General features: G+C 38.7%; 1 protein-coding gene across 1 annotated transcript in view; it reads right to left on the reverse strand.

Annotated features, from left to right (window-relative positions):
• Positions 1 to 9,744: 9,744 nt before the first annotated feature.
• LOC144973296 (uncharacterized) overlaps positions 9,745 to 20,087 on the reverse strand; it is an 11,664-nt gene continuing 1,321 nt past the window's right edge. The window contains exons 2-3 of the mRNA XM_078915567.1: positions 15,180 to 15,386; positions 9,745 to 11,424 (exon numbers count right to left, since the gene is read on the reverse strand). Coding sequence (XP_078771693.1) covers positions 10,804 to 11,424; positions 15,180 to 15,386 — 828 coding nt within the window. The 3' untranslated portion in view covers positions 9,745 to 10,803. The remainder of the gene's footprint in view (positions 11,425 to 15,179; positions 15,387 to 20,087) is intronic.

Consider the following 20,087-nt stretch of genomic DNA (forward strand, 5'->3'; position numbering starts at 1 on the left):
TCACGGGAAGATCACCCAAAATTATCAATCACATAAGAAGGAAAACAAGCATTGTGACTTACTCTGAATCATCTAAACAAATTAAACTTATTATGATCGAACTGAGAGTGCCATATAAAAGCAGAATTGATGGTTCTCACATCAATCAGACTTGAGGTTTACACATACTTGCCCAAAGTACTTACTCGAAATGTTTATAAAGTCGTTGCTGTTGATGTCGGAGCACGAGGAAGCTCTTTTACTTTTACCAGCTAAATATCTCCGGCAAGTGATGATGGAAAAAAAAATCAGAACCCTTATTAAAACCACAGAGAGCAGCTGTCATAGGATATGGATGAAAGGGAATGATGACAAATGTGTTGAACAACACAAGGAATATGCGATGTTATAATATCACTGACTCTTATTGCATATCACAGACGATAGGGAAATAAAACCCAAAAAAAAACCCCAAAAAAACTTGGGAATTTTATAGCGTAATATCCACTAAACATTTGTGTGTGTGTGTGTGTGTGTGTGTGTGTGTGTGTGTGTGTTGGGGGAGGGGGGTACTTTATCACAACATTCATTTATCATTGTAACCAACCATTCGCAAATAATGGCGAGTGGCAGTGAAATTAGAAAAAATGGCGAAGTGATAAGAATAAGCAAAGAGGTGTCGGTTTTGCGAAACAGCGATAGAATGTGTGTGAGTGGCTGTTTTGTATGCGTATGTATCATGCTGTATACATATACCTGCAGTGTAGCTAGACACACACATACGTAACTCTAAATGGCACAGTAAATCATCAGTGATTTGATGTAAATTACCGGTCACATTAAAAATCCCTATAATTAATCTATTTTTACGTCGATTGGGTGAAATTAGTTCGTGGAAGGAATGGAATGATAACAAAAAATTAAAAGGGGGAAAATCGGGACATTCAAATGAGTTTGAGGAAAACGTGTGTTCGAGGAAATCGTGCTGTAGTGTATTTGTATTTATCTTACTCAAATTCGTGTATTATACCTGGACTTCTCTTTAATTTCCAATGGTGTATGAATTATTTCAATGTGACCAACAGTAATAAAGTCATGGGCTGTTTATCACTGGCTAGTTTAAATTGAGGCTTAGTGTAATTCAAATATCTTCGTCACCGTCCTCTCGTGTTCAATGTTCGTGTTTTGTGATACAGCGAGGGTTCACAGCGCATAACCTTGTGAGGAATTTAGGCATTAAGGTTTACATCGGAAACGCGTACCCGTGTAAAGAAAATAAGCTTTAAATCGTCCCAAATATCGGATAACCTTTCAGAGATGTACTGCTAGCACGTCTGACAAGTAATCAGGTGGTATGAGGTTCGATCCCCGGTGGAGGAATGCTAATGGGAGGGGGGGGGGGGGGGGGTTCTCCGCTTTGTCAAGCATTTGTTTCATACTCAATTTATGTTTTATCAACTTCAGTATTAACAAGGTTATGTCCCTTGTATATGAATGTCAAAAGTGGCCCCTTGCATTCAACAGAATCCGGGTAAAAACGAAAATTGAGCTCCAATCCCGTCAACTTTGTTGTAACCGAGGTGCACTGAAGTATGTTATTGAAACGATGACAAAGAGCTGAAGGACGTCAACTCATTCTATTGGACATAAATCAATGCTCACTCTCTTTATATGGTCGTTGCCTTGTGTTTTGGCCAAGGAATTTACCCAATGGAAACCGCACGGTGCTCTTATTGGCTAACCAACCAGCGGCCTCGATGAGAAAAATATCCGCCATTTTGATGTTGGCTGGGAATCGCGTTACTATAGTAAACAAGCGCTGATCGGCCGTTCATGAAAACAAGTTGCTGCTCGCTCGTTTAACTCAAAATTATTCAAAACGATCTCTCTAAAATGATATAAATGTGGCTTCTTAAGGTTTTCTTCACGGTCAAAACCACACAACATTCTATTAATGATTACGTCCGAGGCAAAAAGGAATATTGACAGGTCGACCGAGAGTTGAACTCGTGAGACGACAAACATCAATGCGAAGTGTAGCGAGAGTCAAGCTATTGTTTGTCTTGTCCTATTCTATATAGAGAAAAGGATAAATAGTATAGCCTCGTGTGTGAGTGGTTGCGTGTCATAGTCTTGTTTTTAAATTGTTTCTGTTGTTTATGTGTGTAGTGATGACTCTCTCACACTCAATTTCAATGCCGAAAGAGGAATTCCCGCACACAAGAAAGGGGAATTGGGGTGGTATTTGGCATACATATTGTATAGTATCTAGTTCTAAATAGATAACTGATTAGAATTATATTATGATATATAAACACAATGCCAAATACAATTCCGAAGTTTCCTTATTTCAAATGAAGTAAAGCTCCAAAACCTAATGGTAGTGATTGTAGTACTGAGTGTTAGTGAGGTGATGTGGTGTTGGTGGTGGTTGTAGTTGTAGTAGTAATAGTGATGATGATGTGGTGGTGGTGATGATTGTAGTTGTAGTAGTAGTGGTAGTGATGATGATGTGGTGGTGGTTGTAGTAGTAGTGGTAATGGTAATGATATGGTGGCGGTGGTGGTGGTTGTAGTAGTAGTGGTCGTGATGATGATGTGGTGGTGGTGTTTGTAGTAGTAGTGGTAATGATGCGGCTATGTGGTCTAGTAGTATGACACTCGCTTCCGGATCGGAAGGTCCTGGGTTCGAGCCTCGCGCTCGGCGCATAGTTGAGTCCTTGGAAAAGGCTCTTTACTCACATTCTCTCACCGTACTCAGGTGTAAAATGAGTACCTGGCCGTTAACAGAGTTGTCTTTGTCCGAAAAATTGTAATATCGCCTAACAGGCGTCATGTCCCGTCCTACATGTTAAATGTTGACCAGGGACCCCTTGTAAAGCGCTTTGAGCACATTTAGTAGATATTGTACTATATAAAGCTCAATTTTAAAAAAAATAAAAAATTTCAATGATGATGATATGGTGGTGGTGGTTGCAGTAGTAGTAGTGGTAGTGATGATAATGTGGTGGTGGTTGTAGTTGTAGTAGTAGTGATAGTGATGATGATGTGGTGGTGGTTGTAGTAGTAGTGGTAGTGAGGATGATGTGGTTGTGGTGGTTGTAGTAGTAGTTGTAATGGTGATGATATGGTGGTAGTGGTGGTTGCAGTAGTAGTGGTAATGGTAATGATATGGTGGTAGTGGTGGTTGTAGTAGTAATGGTAATGATATGGTGGTGGTTGTAGTAGTAGTGGTCGTGATGACGATGTGGTTGTGGTGGTTGTAGTAGTAGTGGTAGTGATGCTATTGTGGTGGTGGTTGTAGTAGTTGAGGTAGTGATGTGGTGATGGTTGTAGTAGTAGTGGTGGTGGTGGTTGTGGTAGTAGTGGTAATGATGATGATATGGTGGTGGTGGTTGCAGTAGTAGTGGTAGTGATGACGATGTGGTTGTGGTGATTGTAGTAGTGGTAGTGATGATGATGTGCTGGTGGTGGTGTAGTAGTAGTGGTAGTGATAATGATGTGGGGCTGGTGGTTGTAGTAGTAGTGTTAGTGATGATATTGTGGTGGTGGTTGTAGTAGTAGATGATGTGGTGGTTGGAAAACACATTACAGGTTATTATAATACATGATTACACACATTCTCTAACTTAATTTTTTGACAGCTTCGTTGTGCCATAAATATACTTAACAGTTCTGAAACATTTTATTGTGGATTTTGATATTGTTTGTTGTTTTTCTTGTGTCGTTATGTTGACATAGATACCGAATGAATGGTAATTACTACATTCTACAACACAATTGGTCGAATTGTGAATTCATATGAGTGATGAACTTCCCAGCTACCAATCACTTGGAATTTTTCAGCCTAACTGATCACACGCATTTTTGGTCTCTCTCGTATTGCAGACGAGATTTTTAGTGCTACCCAACGAGCGAGCATAGGGATTTTTATCTGATATAGTTTTGTCATTATTGCGACGATGTTATGGTGTCTATTTAGATAGTTTAGTTATTTCGATGGATTATATGGCATTTGTTGTAGAAATTTGTTTATGTGTATTCTGTTAGTCGACCATAGAGCTGGTAAGTTACCCATTACTTTAACAGTTTGATAGTCGTTATACGTACGCGGCTTTCTGTTTTGCACTATGGTTGGAGGCCTGTTTACATAGGAGTCTGGTGTACGGCCCTATCTGGGGGGGGGGGGGGGGGGGGGGGGGTAGCTAGGGAGAATTTAAGTACATAGTTTAATAGAAACGTTTTTATGTATTTTAGGGCTCATGGATCGTTTAGTAGATATTTTTTGTTTGGAGATAAGGGAGTTTTGCACGCACGCAAACGACGGGAAGTTACGGTTGAGGCGTTGAAGCGGGATACCGCACGACTTCAATTAGACTGACAATAGGAGGTGGCGGCACGTTTATTGCACAACGGACCGCTAGGGATGAAGTTTCGGTGCGGCGAGGAAGCTAAGGGAAATGGGGGGGGGGGGGGGGGGGGGGGGTTCAATTGATGCAATATTAGGGGTGACTGGAAGACTATATTATCAGGGCTGCCAACCTCAGCATTTTGATAATAGTGTTTGAGTACTTATGTAGGAAGTAATTTGAAGATAGGGGGACACATAGGATAAATGAAACCCCTCTATTATACCGCGGATTGCTGGTGAGTTACAGGAATTGCTATTGTTCTTCAATCTGTTCTGGGTGGTTAAATACTCCAGAAGCTTCAGGATAAATTTGTATAATTCATGGAACATAGAAACAATCACATGTTTTATTTATCATATAATCATTAATTGGTAGGCATATTGTAGGAGGCTTGGTTATTACTTGGAATATAGGAGGATCAGAATTAAATAATTCAATTATTCGGGGATTGGTTATTTGGGAAAACGGGACTAATTCCGTACACAGGGGATAATAGCATACTAATATGCTTGGATGGCAACCCTGGACTATTACAGGTTTATTTGTCACAGGATCGGTCCTGTTACTATTTTTTGACTATGTCACTGCAGGAACGGATTATGTCAGATGCGTGAGATGCTCACTGATTCTCTCGGTCGGTTGAATTCTTGGAAGTTTTTAGTTACGCACTGTGATAGGAATCTCTACTCAGTCAGAACGTGACGTTTGCAGGGTGTGGAGTCGATTGTCGCCCCTGTGATCTTGTAATATGACAGTATATTACATGGGTAGTGAGATTTAACGGAATATAAGGTTATGTATTATCAAACTTTGGTTAGATTGGAACCTGGCAGGGGGCGGGGCTCCCAGTTTTAGAGGGATCCAATGAAAGATTGGGATACATGTAGCTCATATGTTTGGTCATTCGATAGGATTTGTAACATGGCCCTAAAGCAGAAGAAGGGATGAATATTGATTAATATAATTAATATTCATGTTCATCAACTGTCCCTCGACCTATCAAGTAGCATTTACTCAGCGTCGGGTACACTGAGCATGCTCTGGTTTTAGCGTTACTTAATATTTGACCCACATAATTTCCAGACTCTGGCTGCCTAAGCCTTTGGCCCTGGACCAGAGATAGTATAGGCTAAGCAAGTCATCTATCAATGGTACGGTTTTCTGCCGTTTTCTAGCTTTTTTGGCATTAATAAACATATGAGGCGGTTTTGTCTCATATGTTGGGGTCATACAGCAGTTTTGTTTCCTTTGTCTTAGGTAAATTATGCAGCTATTCTCGTGCTGTTGGAGATCGAACAGAGCAGGGATATAGTTTGGGTCAGGGATACCTATTATGAGGTTCCGGACATAGCTTAGAAGTCTAGAAGGGACTATATTTGAGTTATTGTTATCATGACTCTCAGGATCTACGGGACTTAGGTGTGCTACCTATTGTCTTTACCGGAGGAATAGGGCACTTAGTCATCGGTCGCCAGCATAGTTTGCTGACATTACTTTTTTGACGACATTGACCTGAGGTGTCAGCTGCTGACATCTATCGCTAGCGGGGTTTGGATGCTTTTTATGCTTGGTGAGGTGACTGTTTCGGCAGATCGGCCAATTTGAGTCGTCAAATATTATTAGATTAGTCCTATGTGAAGTTGTAGTCCTTCAACTAGGATACCACTATTTTCTGATATCTTGGGCGAACTATTACTATTTTGACGATGATGACCATGTCTACAAATTATATCTTCATGCTTACGATTTGCTGGAATGTTTTATAAGTAATATTATGATAAAATTCTTTATAGGAGTAAATGTTTTTGGTAAGTAGTAATAGTAGTGGTTATTGTTGGATAATTATTTATGATACAGGGAATGTAGAGTCTGGATAGGGACACTTATGAGGTCGCCACTCGTGTTTTTGGCGTTTGGGACAATCATTGGTATATATAGTCAGTGCTAAGGAACCCTTTTGTGAGGTTCCGGACATAGCTTATATGTCCAGGATTGATTATCCTTTTTTGACTGTCATTACGACTCTAATGACCTACGGGACTCTGGGTGCTTAATCCTTTGTCCTGGCTCGGGGGTAGTGTGCACTATAAGTCACCTATCACCGGCGCGGTTTTCTGCCGTTGTATATTAGACAACCCAGACATTAGATGCCTGAGGCTCTGTCTAGGCCTCATCAGCCAGATTGTTTGTATCAAGCAATCTCTATGTATGACCCACTTACTCTCCAGACTCTGGCTGCTTAAGCCTTTGGCACTGGACAGGAGATAGTATAGACTAAGCAAGTCATCTATCAATGGTACGGTTTTCTGCCGTTTTCTAGCTATTTGGCATGTCAGTAGGTAAGACATCTGAGACTTTTGTATCTCATTTGCTTGGGTCATTCATACAATAAGTTATATATATATATATATATATATATATATATATATATATATATATATATATATATTATATTGTGTGTGTGTGTGTTTCCTTTTTATCTTTCGATTTATTAGGTAGATCCATGCTGCTACACTCGTGCTATGGCGTTTGGAGCAAGCATGGGTATAATTTGTCAATGCCATGGAACCCTCTTGTGAGGTTCCGGACATAGCTTATATGTCCAGGATTGATCATCCTTTGTTTTTAGTCATTACGATTCTAATGACCTACGGGACTCTAGGTGCTTAATCTTTGGTCCTGGTCCGGGGGTAGTGTGCTCTAAGTCACCTATCACCGGCACGGTTTTTCTGCCGTTTACACTTTAGACAACTCTGACCTTAGACGTCAGATGTCCTGTCTAGGCCTCATCAGCCCGATTGCTTGTATCAAGCAATCGATTGTCATCGGAATCTATTCGGTCGGGGCTTTGACTGTTAGTCAGCCTCTGTTCCGGAACAGGGATAGTATGTCTTTAGTCATCTATCTCTGCTGTTTTGCCTGACTTTTAGATTGTGTTAGTGTTAATTGCACTGGTCCAGAGATGGTGCGAAATTAGTCATCTATCTCTGCTATAATTACTGACATTTCATGCTGAGTGTCAGCCTTAGATAAGCCTGACCTGACCTAAGAGGTATAGGTGTTCTGCCTAGCCTTCATCAGCCTGATTGCTTGTATCACGCAATCTAGGTTCATTTGAGGTTTATTCAGTCGGGGCTTTGACTGTTAGTCAGCCTCTGTTCCGGACCAGGGATAGTATACAGGTAGGCATTTATCTCTGCTTTCTGGATCTGAATTTCTCATTGGATTAAGCCTCTGTAATCTGGAGTATATAGAGCCTTGAATATGTCTGGCTGTGGCTGATGCACTTATGCTTCAAATGCTGAAGTTTTATCAAGGCAGATAATATACAAGGTCCAACAAGAAATTTTATTTATTCATAATTATTCTTTGGTTTTAATGTCCACAGAAGTTACATTGGGGAAGTGACATTATGACTACTCAAGATATTAAAGAAATAAAAGAACAATTGAAGATGTTCACGGGACTCATTCCGACTATTTTAGAGATGAGGGAAGCGTTTGAAGCGTATAAGGAACAGGACCAGTTGGACCCAATCGACGACATCTCATAACCACCTAGTTCATTAAGGCCACCAGATACAAACAATTCGCCAAATGTGTCAAACAACAGATTATCACAACAGGTGCAACTATCCACCATGGAGGTAGATCACAACTACCAAATTCCCTTAGAGAATGATACTCACTCCTACAATAATAATAATTCAGAACTAGCTAAATCTAATAATGGCTCTAATGCCCCACGTAACCTCTCGTCAGACTCTTCGTCTTGTGCAGATCTGCATACGCACAGTACCCCAACATTACTTATGGATTCGACAAAGGTGGCTGGGCCATCCAGGGCAGACCGAAACACGGGCAGCCAGAATCAGTCTCCAACAACGAAAACTCAAACAGTCAGCATGTCGGATATGCTCAAAAACCTCTCTGGGATTGCTAGTTCCAACGATTTAGAAATCTCAGAGGGAATATCAGCCTCATTATCGTCAGTATTGTCCAAAGGATTGGACTACATCACGCGGAAAACAATTAAGGACAAATACCAGGTCCCATCAAATTGTCCTCGTTTAGCTCCTATTGCCTGTAATAGAGAAGTTTTCACACATGCGGATGGTAATGTCAAGGACCAAGACAAATCCTTGCAGGAGGCCCAGACATGCCTCTTAAAAGGTCTAATCTCATTGGCGCATTGTCTAGGGTCACAGGCTTGTGTGGAGGACAGAGAAATGGGAGAAAGGATGGCGGATGCGGCGGTGCTATGTGCGGATGCTTCACATAAAATCGACGTCACTCGCATCAGGCTGAGTATACGAAAGCTGCCCATAGATGGACCTGAGTGACACAGTGACAAGTAATCACACAACTGGCCTGTCTGAAAACAATTATTACAAAGATCTGGGTAACGCCAACTTAATACTCTTTCGTCCTAGTTTCGTTTCACGTCAGCTCACAAAATTCTGTTAGAATATCACACTAAAATCAGTTGTATCGATTGGCTTGGATGACTTATAGGTGAACAATTTTCTCAAAACTGTTGTATCGGTATGGGTCTAGTGCAGAGCCTTGGCCTAGTGCCTAAAAAGTCATGTAAAGTTTAAAATTAAAGAAACTTAAATTATAGTCTTCTTGGATACGAGTAGGATTGTCTCTAAAACTTTTTTAAAAACTTTTTTTTCTCATTCTGATCATTTTGACTTTAAAATAAACTGTATTCATTTTATTCGCCTCGATATTATACCAGGCCAATACAATGGTCACAATACTAGAATCATGCGATGGTCACAATACCGGACGAATGCGATGGTTACATTACCAATAACGCACCTTTCGATAACTTACCTTCATCAAATCAAAATCATTTCCAATATGACAATAACAGCAAGATCAACAACACACGACAACGTAATTATTAACTTCCAATTTCACTACAACTGACCAAAATGTAAAAACACTTCAAGTTAATGCAAGGTCAATTAAAAATTAAATTGATGACATTCGTGATGTAATCCGTGACCAACGAATTGATATTCTCTGCATCACAGAAATATGGCTGCGTGACAATTTTGACGACCAGCGTCATTTGAGTTTCCAACATAAACCTTGCACGTCGAAACGTTGACATTGAAATTAATAACAACCTGACAAGAGCAACAAAATAAATGAAAATAAAATAATAGTAAAAATAAATATTATAGCATTAATTATATTAATAATAATGATGATGATGATGATAATAATAATAATAATAATAATAATAATAATAATAATAATAATAATAATAATAATAATAATAATAATAATAACAATAATAATAATAAATTAAAATGATAATAATAATGATGGTGATAATCATGACAGTAATAATAGTTTATTTTCAAACGATAGTCAAGTTTGTCGAGTCAAAGTGAAAACCCAAGGGACATAACCTTTACACCATTGATGATTTGATTGCATTACCTCTCTTCACGATTCACATACAGTAAAGACAAATTGCGATGTATTGGGAATAACGTTTGGATTTTTCCCCTGTGGGTTTTCATTTACATTCTTTTTTTATTTTTAAAATTTTTTATCTTAACTTATCAAAATACTTTTAATGGGGACATGATTAAAACAGCTTATAACAACGTATTATAAGTTATAGACAAATTAAATGAATGTGTTAGAGCACTCATTAATTTCATAAATTTCATAGGAAGTCAAACACAATATTTACATTTTATTTGTATGACAATGGTATTTAGCAGATAGCTGCTATTCATGGGAAATGATTTATCTGCTCGATGTGATCAGTAATATTATTGTCACATTATATCACTCAAAAGCTATTATGCATCGTGCTATTATACACTTATAACCCAAAAATGATGTTGGATTTATATGTGATCCGTCGTGTTCTGAGTCCATATTATTCTAGCCAAGCACATGCCTTTTGAAGGTATTCTCAAATTCCGTTCAATAAAAAGAACACTATAAGTAGCACGTACATGTCACGTTGGCCTTAGAAAGAAGGCTGGCTCTTTCTCCATATTATAGTATTTTGAATTTACCAATGGCCATGTTTAACAACGATTTGAGGTATTTATTTTCAACTGCTAACAGACTACTTCAGTCAAAACACTAACAATGATGGGTACTGCATTCAACAACTCTGTCCGCCCTCGAATACAAATAAATACTCAGAATTGAGTCGAATTCGAGTAAGATTCAGATTCAGACCACGAGATGTTTTTAATGGAATCTTTATGCTTCCTTAGTTATTTGAATAGATATATTAGTTCCGTAAAGGGAATTCTTATACCTTAGTCTTGAATGAGATAAACACCAAAATAGTTTATTTCATATTTTAATACTGTAAACTTGTCACAACAAAATAAATAAATAAATAAATAGGTCTACCAGCATTCCTGGTTAGCTTCGCAAGATATCCTTCTGGTCAGTTATTTTATTTTGCTGTTTTGGGGATTTTAAATCATCCGGCTCTATTTGAGATTCTCGAGTAAGCGATTTTGATAACTCTTTTATGTCCTGAGTCTTAAACGATTGAAGAATATCAGCACGTTTTAATGACGCAGACTTCTTTTCGGTGACAAAATCTACAGTCGGCGCCGACCTTGCCATATCACGTGATTGCCCTCTTGAGGCAATCATGACCCTAGCCTCGGCCAGCTGGTTTGTGGCTGGCTCCGAGTGTGTTGGTGAGTCCATTGGTTGCTTGTTGTACTTGAGCATACGACTCTTTGCAGTAATATTTGACATGGGAGGTTGCTGGTCTTCACCCATCGAAAGAGAAGGCTGAAGAGTACGTTGTAGTCGAGTGAATCTTTCATCACGACTTGGTAAATCTCTTGAGAGGTAAGCGGTTCCCCTGTAGGCATCAAATATTTTCTCGATGTTCTCATCGATTTGAACGTAAGATGGTAACTTGGTGATGAACGTTCTGTCATTGTGAAGAATAATTTCCGTTCTTTCTCTGCGTACTTTCATCATTGGTAAAATCGGCTTCCTGCCAACGCTGATACTGTTTCTTCCCTGTGAAAATAAATTAAATGACATCATTTTACTATTATGATTATCATCATAATCATTGTTATCATCATCATCAACATCACCATCGTCATCATCATCATTGTCGTCGTCTTCGTCATCATCATATGGTTTAAAAATCATTTTGACAACATTCGAAATTGTTTATCTTCCCAAACTTTCGAGTAAAATTATTTTTGTCTGAGATTTCCGCGACAGCAAGAATATTTCATCGTCCATTCTTGTTGCAGAGGAATCGTCTCCAGTTTATACCTTGGAGTATTGATCGCACTGGGTTTGACTCCCGCCCGTTGTGTGGCCTAAAGCCCAAACTCACCTGCGGTGCTATACTGCGACTGGGGATGGGGATCTTTGAGCCTTCCCTTTAAATATTCCGTAGAAGAAAATTTATTATTTGTTTACTTATTGTCATTTGTTTACATTCGGGCAGATTCCTAATTAACAGTTTAAAGAATCATAGAATTAAGTTTGATCTTTGCTAGAAATTTCATGCGTTTGTCACCGATGCACTCCCCTTATTGTGTCCGGCACGGAGTACATAAAGTCACATCAAACCGATGTTTGTTGTAATTGACGTGTTTCCATTTGTTGACGTGACTACTTATTTTGACAAATATCGGGGAAAGAAAAAAAAATTGTATTCACCCATAGAACCAATATCATGATAAATTTGTTTTTATAACATATCGTAAGTACATTGCAACTCAATTTTTATAAACAAAGAACAATTGGTCACCGTTCCTGAACGGATAGACCATGCTAAATGCGCTTCACATTACTTTGTCTATTTTTCCGGCAAATTTCCTTTTCACTCAGTAAAAGTCGCTGGTTAGGCTCCATTTTGTACTTCACTCCAGAAATAATAAAAAAAACACCCAGTATTACCCATAGTCAGGTAAACGATCAAACTTCTGATAGTGGAGTGGCGGTAATGTTTGCCAAAGCGTTATCCAAGTTCATAATATCGTGGCCATATTTTGCGATTATTGTCTCACATGCATTGAGGCATCGCCGATGATGTTAAAAGCCATTGACTAGGGACGTCCTAAATCGCTAAAACACTGTTGTAGGTATTCTGAAGAGAAAAAAAAACCCGCGTTTTTAAATTGTATCCATATAACCCATCCTTCAAATACCAATCATAGCAATTTCAATCGATTGAGATTTGATGAATGTTTCCAGGCCAAAAAGTTAACAGTGTGATATTTTAGAGTAAGGGCTAACCCACACCGGAGACTGACTCCGACGACCCGGCACTGCCGTCCTCTGCCATCTTGTGCGGCTATGGGGTCTAGTGGTATGACACTCGCTTTCGGATCGGAAGGTCGTGGGTTCAAGCCTCGCTCGGTGCATAGTTGAGTCATTGGAAAAGACTCTTTACTCACATTATCTCACCGCACTCAGGTGTAAAATGAGTACATGACCGTTAACAGCGTTATCTTTTCCGAAAAATAGTAAGATCGCCTAACAGACGTCATGTCCCGTCTTACATGTTAAATGTTGCTGTTAACCAGAGACCCCTTGTAAAGCGCTTTGAGCACATTAAGTGGATATTGCGCTATATAAAAAAGCTCTATATAAAGCTCTTGATTTATATACATTCCGGATAAAGTGGTCGGGCACGGACAAAATACTAAGAATAATGTGAAGTGAGTGGAGCCGGCACTTATGTTGATAATAACAACTGGCACTTTACTACTCACTCTATTTCTTATAGATAGTATGCAGATGACGTCACTCAGGCCTTTGTTATTGTTTTTGCCATCCGCGTTTGTGAGTTGTTCTCACTAAACTGTATTAACCAGACTATAAAAGTTCATGGTTACACAGAGTTTATGTGTTGGTCCGTTATACTTCCGGATGGCAATGTTGTGAACTCCTTGGCCAGCGCATTCTATCTAGTGCCGCGCTGAAGACCGGTCTGGACCGGCGGTCCCACGGTCTTTTAGCTGTGAACCGAAGACCGGTCCCATAGGGGAAGACCGGCGGCGGTCCTCACTTCTTATCACCTTTCAACTAGTGCGGGGCGGTCCTTGCAAGGACCACGGTCCTACGGTCTCGCGCCATAGCCTACTACTTCCCCAGCGATTCGTTGCTTCGGTTGCCTATCTTCCACCAATCACCACCCATCCCACTTAATTAATCGCACCCACCCCCCTTTGCCATACACTAAACGACACAGACGACCATACAGGCAGACGACCACCAACCTCCACTCCGCAAACCGCCCTTTCGTGTGTGAGATGGGGGGAACAGGAGGCGCACGCCTTGGACGATTCCATTAAACGGGGTAAATTTCAAAATTTACTACACCATAATGATCGCAATGACAATGATCTATGGTGAAGGCATGACCCCTCTTCTCTAATGGGTTATTGTTTGAAATGTATGTGACTACTAAAGATGTGTGTGTTTGTGTGTGTGTGTGTGTGTGTGTGTGTGTGTCGAACCTAGCAAGTAGCAAATCCGATTTTTTGTTTTCTTTTGTCCTTCTCTTGTCACCACTCCTTTCTATCGCAGTGTTGTCATTTAAAATAATACAATAATATTAAAATTTCGTTTGGTGTTTTTACTAATCAAATAATATGAGTTTCATTAGTTTCTTCCTTCCAAAAAACCCAGTTATAACGTCTGAATTTTAAAAAAGTCCAATAGAATATTTGGGGACCCCGATAGCTCAGTTGATAGAGCACTCTCTTTATACGCAAAGGGCCAGAGATCGATCCCGGGTGCAGTCGAGTTTTTTTCTGAATCCCTGTCTACTCAGCAATGAATGGGTAGCTGAGTTTGTTAGATCTGGCGAAAAGTCACCATCGACCCCTCTTATTACCTCATCCACCCCTCTTATTATAACTTCACGTCTCTCTCTTACTCTTCAATGCTCGCTGCCCTCTAATGTGTTGTGTGTGTGGGGGGGGGGGGGGGTAGGAGTTGCGTGTCTGTATCAACGCCACGAACAACTCGATCAACGCCTTGGGCGATGCCATTATCTCCGTTAATGGGGATAAATTTCAAATTTTATTAAATTATCGAAGTAACAATGAAGTACGGTGAGCAAATAAAGAAGGCATCACCCCTCTTCTCTAATTAGGTTACAATTTGAAATGAGTGTGACTACTCCGTGTGTTTTACTCCTGTAGACCACGGTTTTCATCGTGTAGCGGTCTTTAACGGTTCAAGAATGAACGATCCCACGGTCTCAAAGGTCAAACCGGTTCGAATTTCCAACAGTCTCTCAGGAATGTTCAATGTCGAAAAGGACCGGTCATAGGACCGGTCCTTGCGGTCTTCATTTCCCAAGGACCGTAGGACCGTGGTCCTTAAGCTTGCCAAGGACCGCCCCGCACTAATTCTATCTATTATTAAGAATAAAGAGAATAGCCGCAAGACTTACCCATACCAAGCTCGAAAAAAAAAACGGCAGAGGACGTCGGGTGTTGGTATGGGTAGGTCTAGCGGCTCTTCTCTTTATTCTTAGTATTTTGTCCGTGCCCGACGTCTTTATTCAGCAGAAGACGGCAGAGGACGGCAGTGCCGGGTCATTGTAGTCAGTCTCCGGTGTGGGTTATCCCTAAGGCAGCAGCCTCTTATGGTTCTCACACTACTATGTTATGACGATCGACCCAATCAGCAAAGCCCGGTCCGCACTCGTGCACCGTCGCGAACCCACGGTAGCATCGTCACAACACACCGTTCAACTCGATGCTCTGCCTAAGGCAGAACAGCAAGGTCAAACTTACAGTGTCAGAACTGTGATACATGACATCAGCGCTTGGCCGTCGCTCCACTTCGTTGGGAGAAAGAGATGGTAGATTCATTCCAGACAATCTGACTTCATCCTCTCTCTTCCATTTCCTTCTCTTTCTGTCTTGCTGGGCCATAAACGTTCGTCTATTAAAATCCATCGTGTTGGACGTCCGGCTTTTGCCGCTAGCTATCGACCGCATCTGAAAAGTTTGAATTAAAATAAAAATTACTATTATATTTGTACTTACACACTCACACACACACATACATACATACACACACACACACATACACACACACACACACACACACACACACAAACATATAGATAGTATGCAGATGACGTCACTCAGGCCTTTGTTATTGTTTTTGCCATCCGCGTTTGTGAGTTGTTCTCACTAAACTGTATTAACCAGACTATAAAAGTTCATGGTTACACAGAGTTTGTGTGTTGGTCCGTTATACTTCCGGATGGCAATGTTGTGAACTCCTTGGCCAAGCGCATTCTATCTATACAGAGAAAGAGAGTGAGAGAGAAATATATATAGAGAGAGAGAGCGAGAGAGGGGGAGGGGGGGGGGGGGTCGAAGTTTAAGTCACTCAGGTCTTTGTTATTGTTTTCATACCGTCTTTTGGCTGATTAGGTCTCACTAAATTCTATCAGTTAGACTATGGATGGAACTAAATGAAAATATATCAACTAATAAAGCCATGAATACTTGTTTCTCTCCATCTGGATAGAAGAAATATAGATAGTATGCTCTTGGCTGAGAAGCTCATAACATTGCCATCCGGAAGTATAACGGACCAACACACAAAACTGTGTGTATCCATGAACGTTTATAGTCGGGTTAATACAGTTAAGTGAGCATTACTCATAAACGTGGATGGCAAAAAACAATAGCAAAGACCTGAGTGACGTCATCTGCATACTATCTATAAAAGCAGACCACCCACGTCAATTCACACTGTTCTAAATGGAGACCTAAAACGCCTCCAAAATATCCATGAACTAAAATCAAAGGGCGATATTATGCAATTCGAAGCCACAGCAAAAGACAGTGAACTGTGCAAGGAATAGTCTTCAACAGTCGTACTGTCACTTCCTTCCTAATGACGTATGGTAACTTAGTAACACTGGCTCTAAACTATCGGAACAATGGCTGACGCCGTATGAAATATTTCTCCGGCGAGCTTAAACGCGTATCCAGAGGTAAAAAACCCCATCAATTTGATAATGTATTGACTTTTACACATTCTGATCACAAGGCATATGAAAAGGGAATGAAAAGTTCTAGCCAGCTGGAAGAATAAAAATTAATGATTTTCTTTGTTTAGAACCAAGATGGCCGCCGTTGCCGGGCGCGTGACATCAGACTATTGAATCCAATTGACAGGCGATTAGAGAGGCAGCCGAGGCGTCCAGTTTGGATGATTAGGAAACGAAAAGCTTTAACCGATCAATTATTATTATTATTATTATTATTATTATTATTATTATTATTATTATTATTATTATTATTATTATTATTATTATTATTATTCATCATTATTATTATCATTATTATTATCATTATTATCATCATCATCATCATCATCATCATCATCATCATCATCATCATCATCATCATCATATTATTATTATTATTATTATTATTAGTAGTAGTAGTAGTAGTAGTAGTAGTAGTAGTAGTAGTAGTAGTAGTAGTAGTAGTAGTAGTAGTAGTAGTAGTAGTAGTAGAATTATTAGCATTAATTACTACTATTATTATTAATACTATTATCATTATCACGTCGCACATTTTTCCCCTCATCTTTTGACAGAAGAGGTCTTGAGTCCACAGATTGAGAAGAAAAAAGCATTGATTGCAATGTTGATTACATCGAAAAATTTAATAGCTGAATATCGAACGAGTTTCAGTTCATTCCCGTGTTTTCTTTTTATTATGTGCCACTTTAGTAATAACGTCACTACCACAGTACCACATTATCTCATTTGTGTTTCATTCATCCTGTTTTGTTGATAAAGGGGATACGCGATACGCCCATTTTAACTGTTTTCGTATATTAAATTGAAGCTTACATTCAATTTCACATTGTTATTTATTTCTTCGAGCTTCGAGCAGCAATATTTACATTAAGTTGGGAAATTGTGTTGTATATAAGAAACAAATGACAATAATAAAATTGAATGAATTGAAGATTCCATTTTCTTTAAGAAGACAAATGATATGGATGTTTCGGGTTGATCCCTTGGTAAAAAAAACGATTAATGAAACACTAAAGACGAATGAGAGATGTTGAGTATTTCATTCATCGATATTTGATGACAAAGGGGAAACCTTGAACGTCCACATCAGCTGTCTTCGTATTTTTTAACTTTTGACGCTGTTAATATAAACGTATTGATTGTAATTCAGATAGTAGTGGTAGTAGTAGTAGTAGTAGTAGTAGTAGTAGTAGTAGTAGAAGTAGTAGTAGTAGTAGTAGTAGTAGTAGTAGTAGTAGTAGTAGTAGTAGTAGTAGTAGTAGTACTAGAAGTAGTAGTAGTAGTAGTAGTAGTACTAGAAGTAGTAGTAGTAGTAGTAGTATTAGTAGTAGTAGTAGTAGTCGTAGTAGTAGTATTAGTAGTAGTAGTAGTAGTAGTAGTAGTAGTAGTAGTAGTAGTAGTAGTAGTAGTAGTAGTAGTAGTAGTAGTCGTAGTCGTAGTATTAGTATTAGTATTAGTATTAGTAGTAGTAGTAGTAGTAGTAGTAGTATTAGTAGTAGTAGTAGTAGTAGTAGTAGTAGTGGTAGTAGTGGTAGTAGTGGTAGTAGTGGTAGTAGTAATAGTAGGTGTTGTTGTAGAATTAAATAGTACGAAGAGGAAGAAAAAAAAGGAGAACATGTGGCACGTGGACTTTTGCACCTCCGTATAGGCTAAAGAAATTGCCATTTAAAATAAGAAAAGAAGGACCAATGTTATGTGTATGTCATCGAGTTTTAGATTAAACAAGGCGAGATATCATACTGATAAAACTGACACCTGTTTTGTTTCTCAAATAAACGCGACTTCGACTATGTCAATTGTTTTTAATGCTCAGGGTTATTTTTTGTTTTGTTTTGTTTTGTTTTTCTCGGAAGGGCAATGTTGTAGTTGTTTTTGTGTCTTTTTCTTTCTTCTTTTTTTTTTTTTTTTGTCGTTTTTTTTTCTCTTTTTTTTTGGTTCTTTTTTCGGTGATGGTAATGATGATGATGATGATGATGATGATGATGATGATGATGATGATGATGATGATGATGATGATGATGATGATGATGATGATGATGATGATGATGATGATTAAAGGTAGCTTTAAAAACATTCGACACAAACTACTTCAACGCTATATCATTAATTTTTTTCTAACTGTGGAAGGATTTTGTTTTCAATCCAATACGATAAAAAAAAAACAACAACATAGATATAACAGCTTTTAAAAGTGTCAAAAAAGTGTGCATATAGTTTATACTGTTGAGAAATTATTTTGACATCTACATGGTTACCTTCTTCATCATTACCAAGAGAATCTCATCATAGCTATTAACATCATCATGGTCGATTATCATATCTGCAATACGGCTATAAAATATACTACGTGTTCCTTAAATGCCCTTAAATCACATATTGCAAAAGGGATAGCAGATAATAGCATAGAAGAATTAAAATGTAAAAATCGTAATTTTGACACTTCCTCATGAATGAGTAATGATTGTGTTGGTTTCGTTAAATAGAAATTCTACACGTCTACAGTGTAGTAGTATACACGTCAGTAAATATATATTTTTTACACTTATGTATTCATTTTGTCATAGGGCAGATAGGTCGCATCATCGTCACACCTTCTACTCTTCCGGTTCCAAACTCATTTGAAGTGTGTATGTAACCTCAGACTAATTCTTAAGATTACGGGACGTCAAAGAGCGAGAATGGGTTAAATTTATTGACTAACAGTTTTTATATTTATACAAAAAATTAAGATGCCATCACTTTGAAACCAGAGAATCAGTTACACAAGGTATGTATCCAGTCACCCGGAAGAGTGGTTTTACACTTCCAATGAGATTAGAACCATGTTTTAAACATCACACTTGTGTTCCCTATTTACGATTTTTAAACACAATTTCTTATTTGGATGAATAAAGTGAGGAGGTCACTCAAACCTACTAAGACTCATCTAGTTAGAAAATAAATTGACACTTTCAAGCAATCTATTGAACTATAAAATAGCAGGGGGAGGTTGATGTTTCAAAACACCCAGGGAATTGTTCTACGGGGCAAACAGGACGAGTGTATTTTTCTCTTTCAATTACTTAATAAATTACAAAAAATTGCAGGGGTTTATTTTTCTGAAAGGTGAAAATGCGGATTGAGTGGGTTTTGAAAATCACCTCCTCGAGTTTATTTATTTATTTATTTATTTTATTTTATTTATTTATCGATTCATTAATTTTTTATCTATCTAATTTTCTTTTAATCTATATATTCGTACATCTCTAAATTTATTTATTTATCTATTTCTTCTTCTTTATTCATTCATTCATTCAACCCAGAGAAAAAGATACATTTGAAATCCTACGATATTTTTTTTTCAATATAATACTATAAGTGAAACGGTAATAGGAGTAAATACAGTAAGTGTCTCTTAACTCAGCATTTGTTTCTTTTTGTTCCAAACGGCCTTTTGCCCAAGCCTGAGTGGCGTATTTACAATGTCCGTCACTACCTATTCACACTTTAATTAATTGAGGACGGAGGGAGGGTGGGGGGGGGGGTCCTGATAGCTAAGTTGGTAGATCACTCCCTTCACGCGCAAAGGGACGGAGTTCAATCAAATGCGGAAATGCGTAAAGTGCCCTATCCAAGGATACGAAACCCGAGT

The sequence above is a fragment of the Berghia stephanieae genome, chromosome 5 (genome assembly GCF_034508935.2).
Source record: "Berghia stephanieae isolate SIO BIC M18660-M18661 chromosome 5, UCSD_Bste_1.3, whole genome shotgun sequence".
NCBI classification, from domain to species: domain Eukaryota; kingdom Metazoa; phylum Mollusca; class Gastropoda; order Nudibranchia; family Aeolidiidae; genus Berghia; species Berghia stephanieae.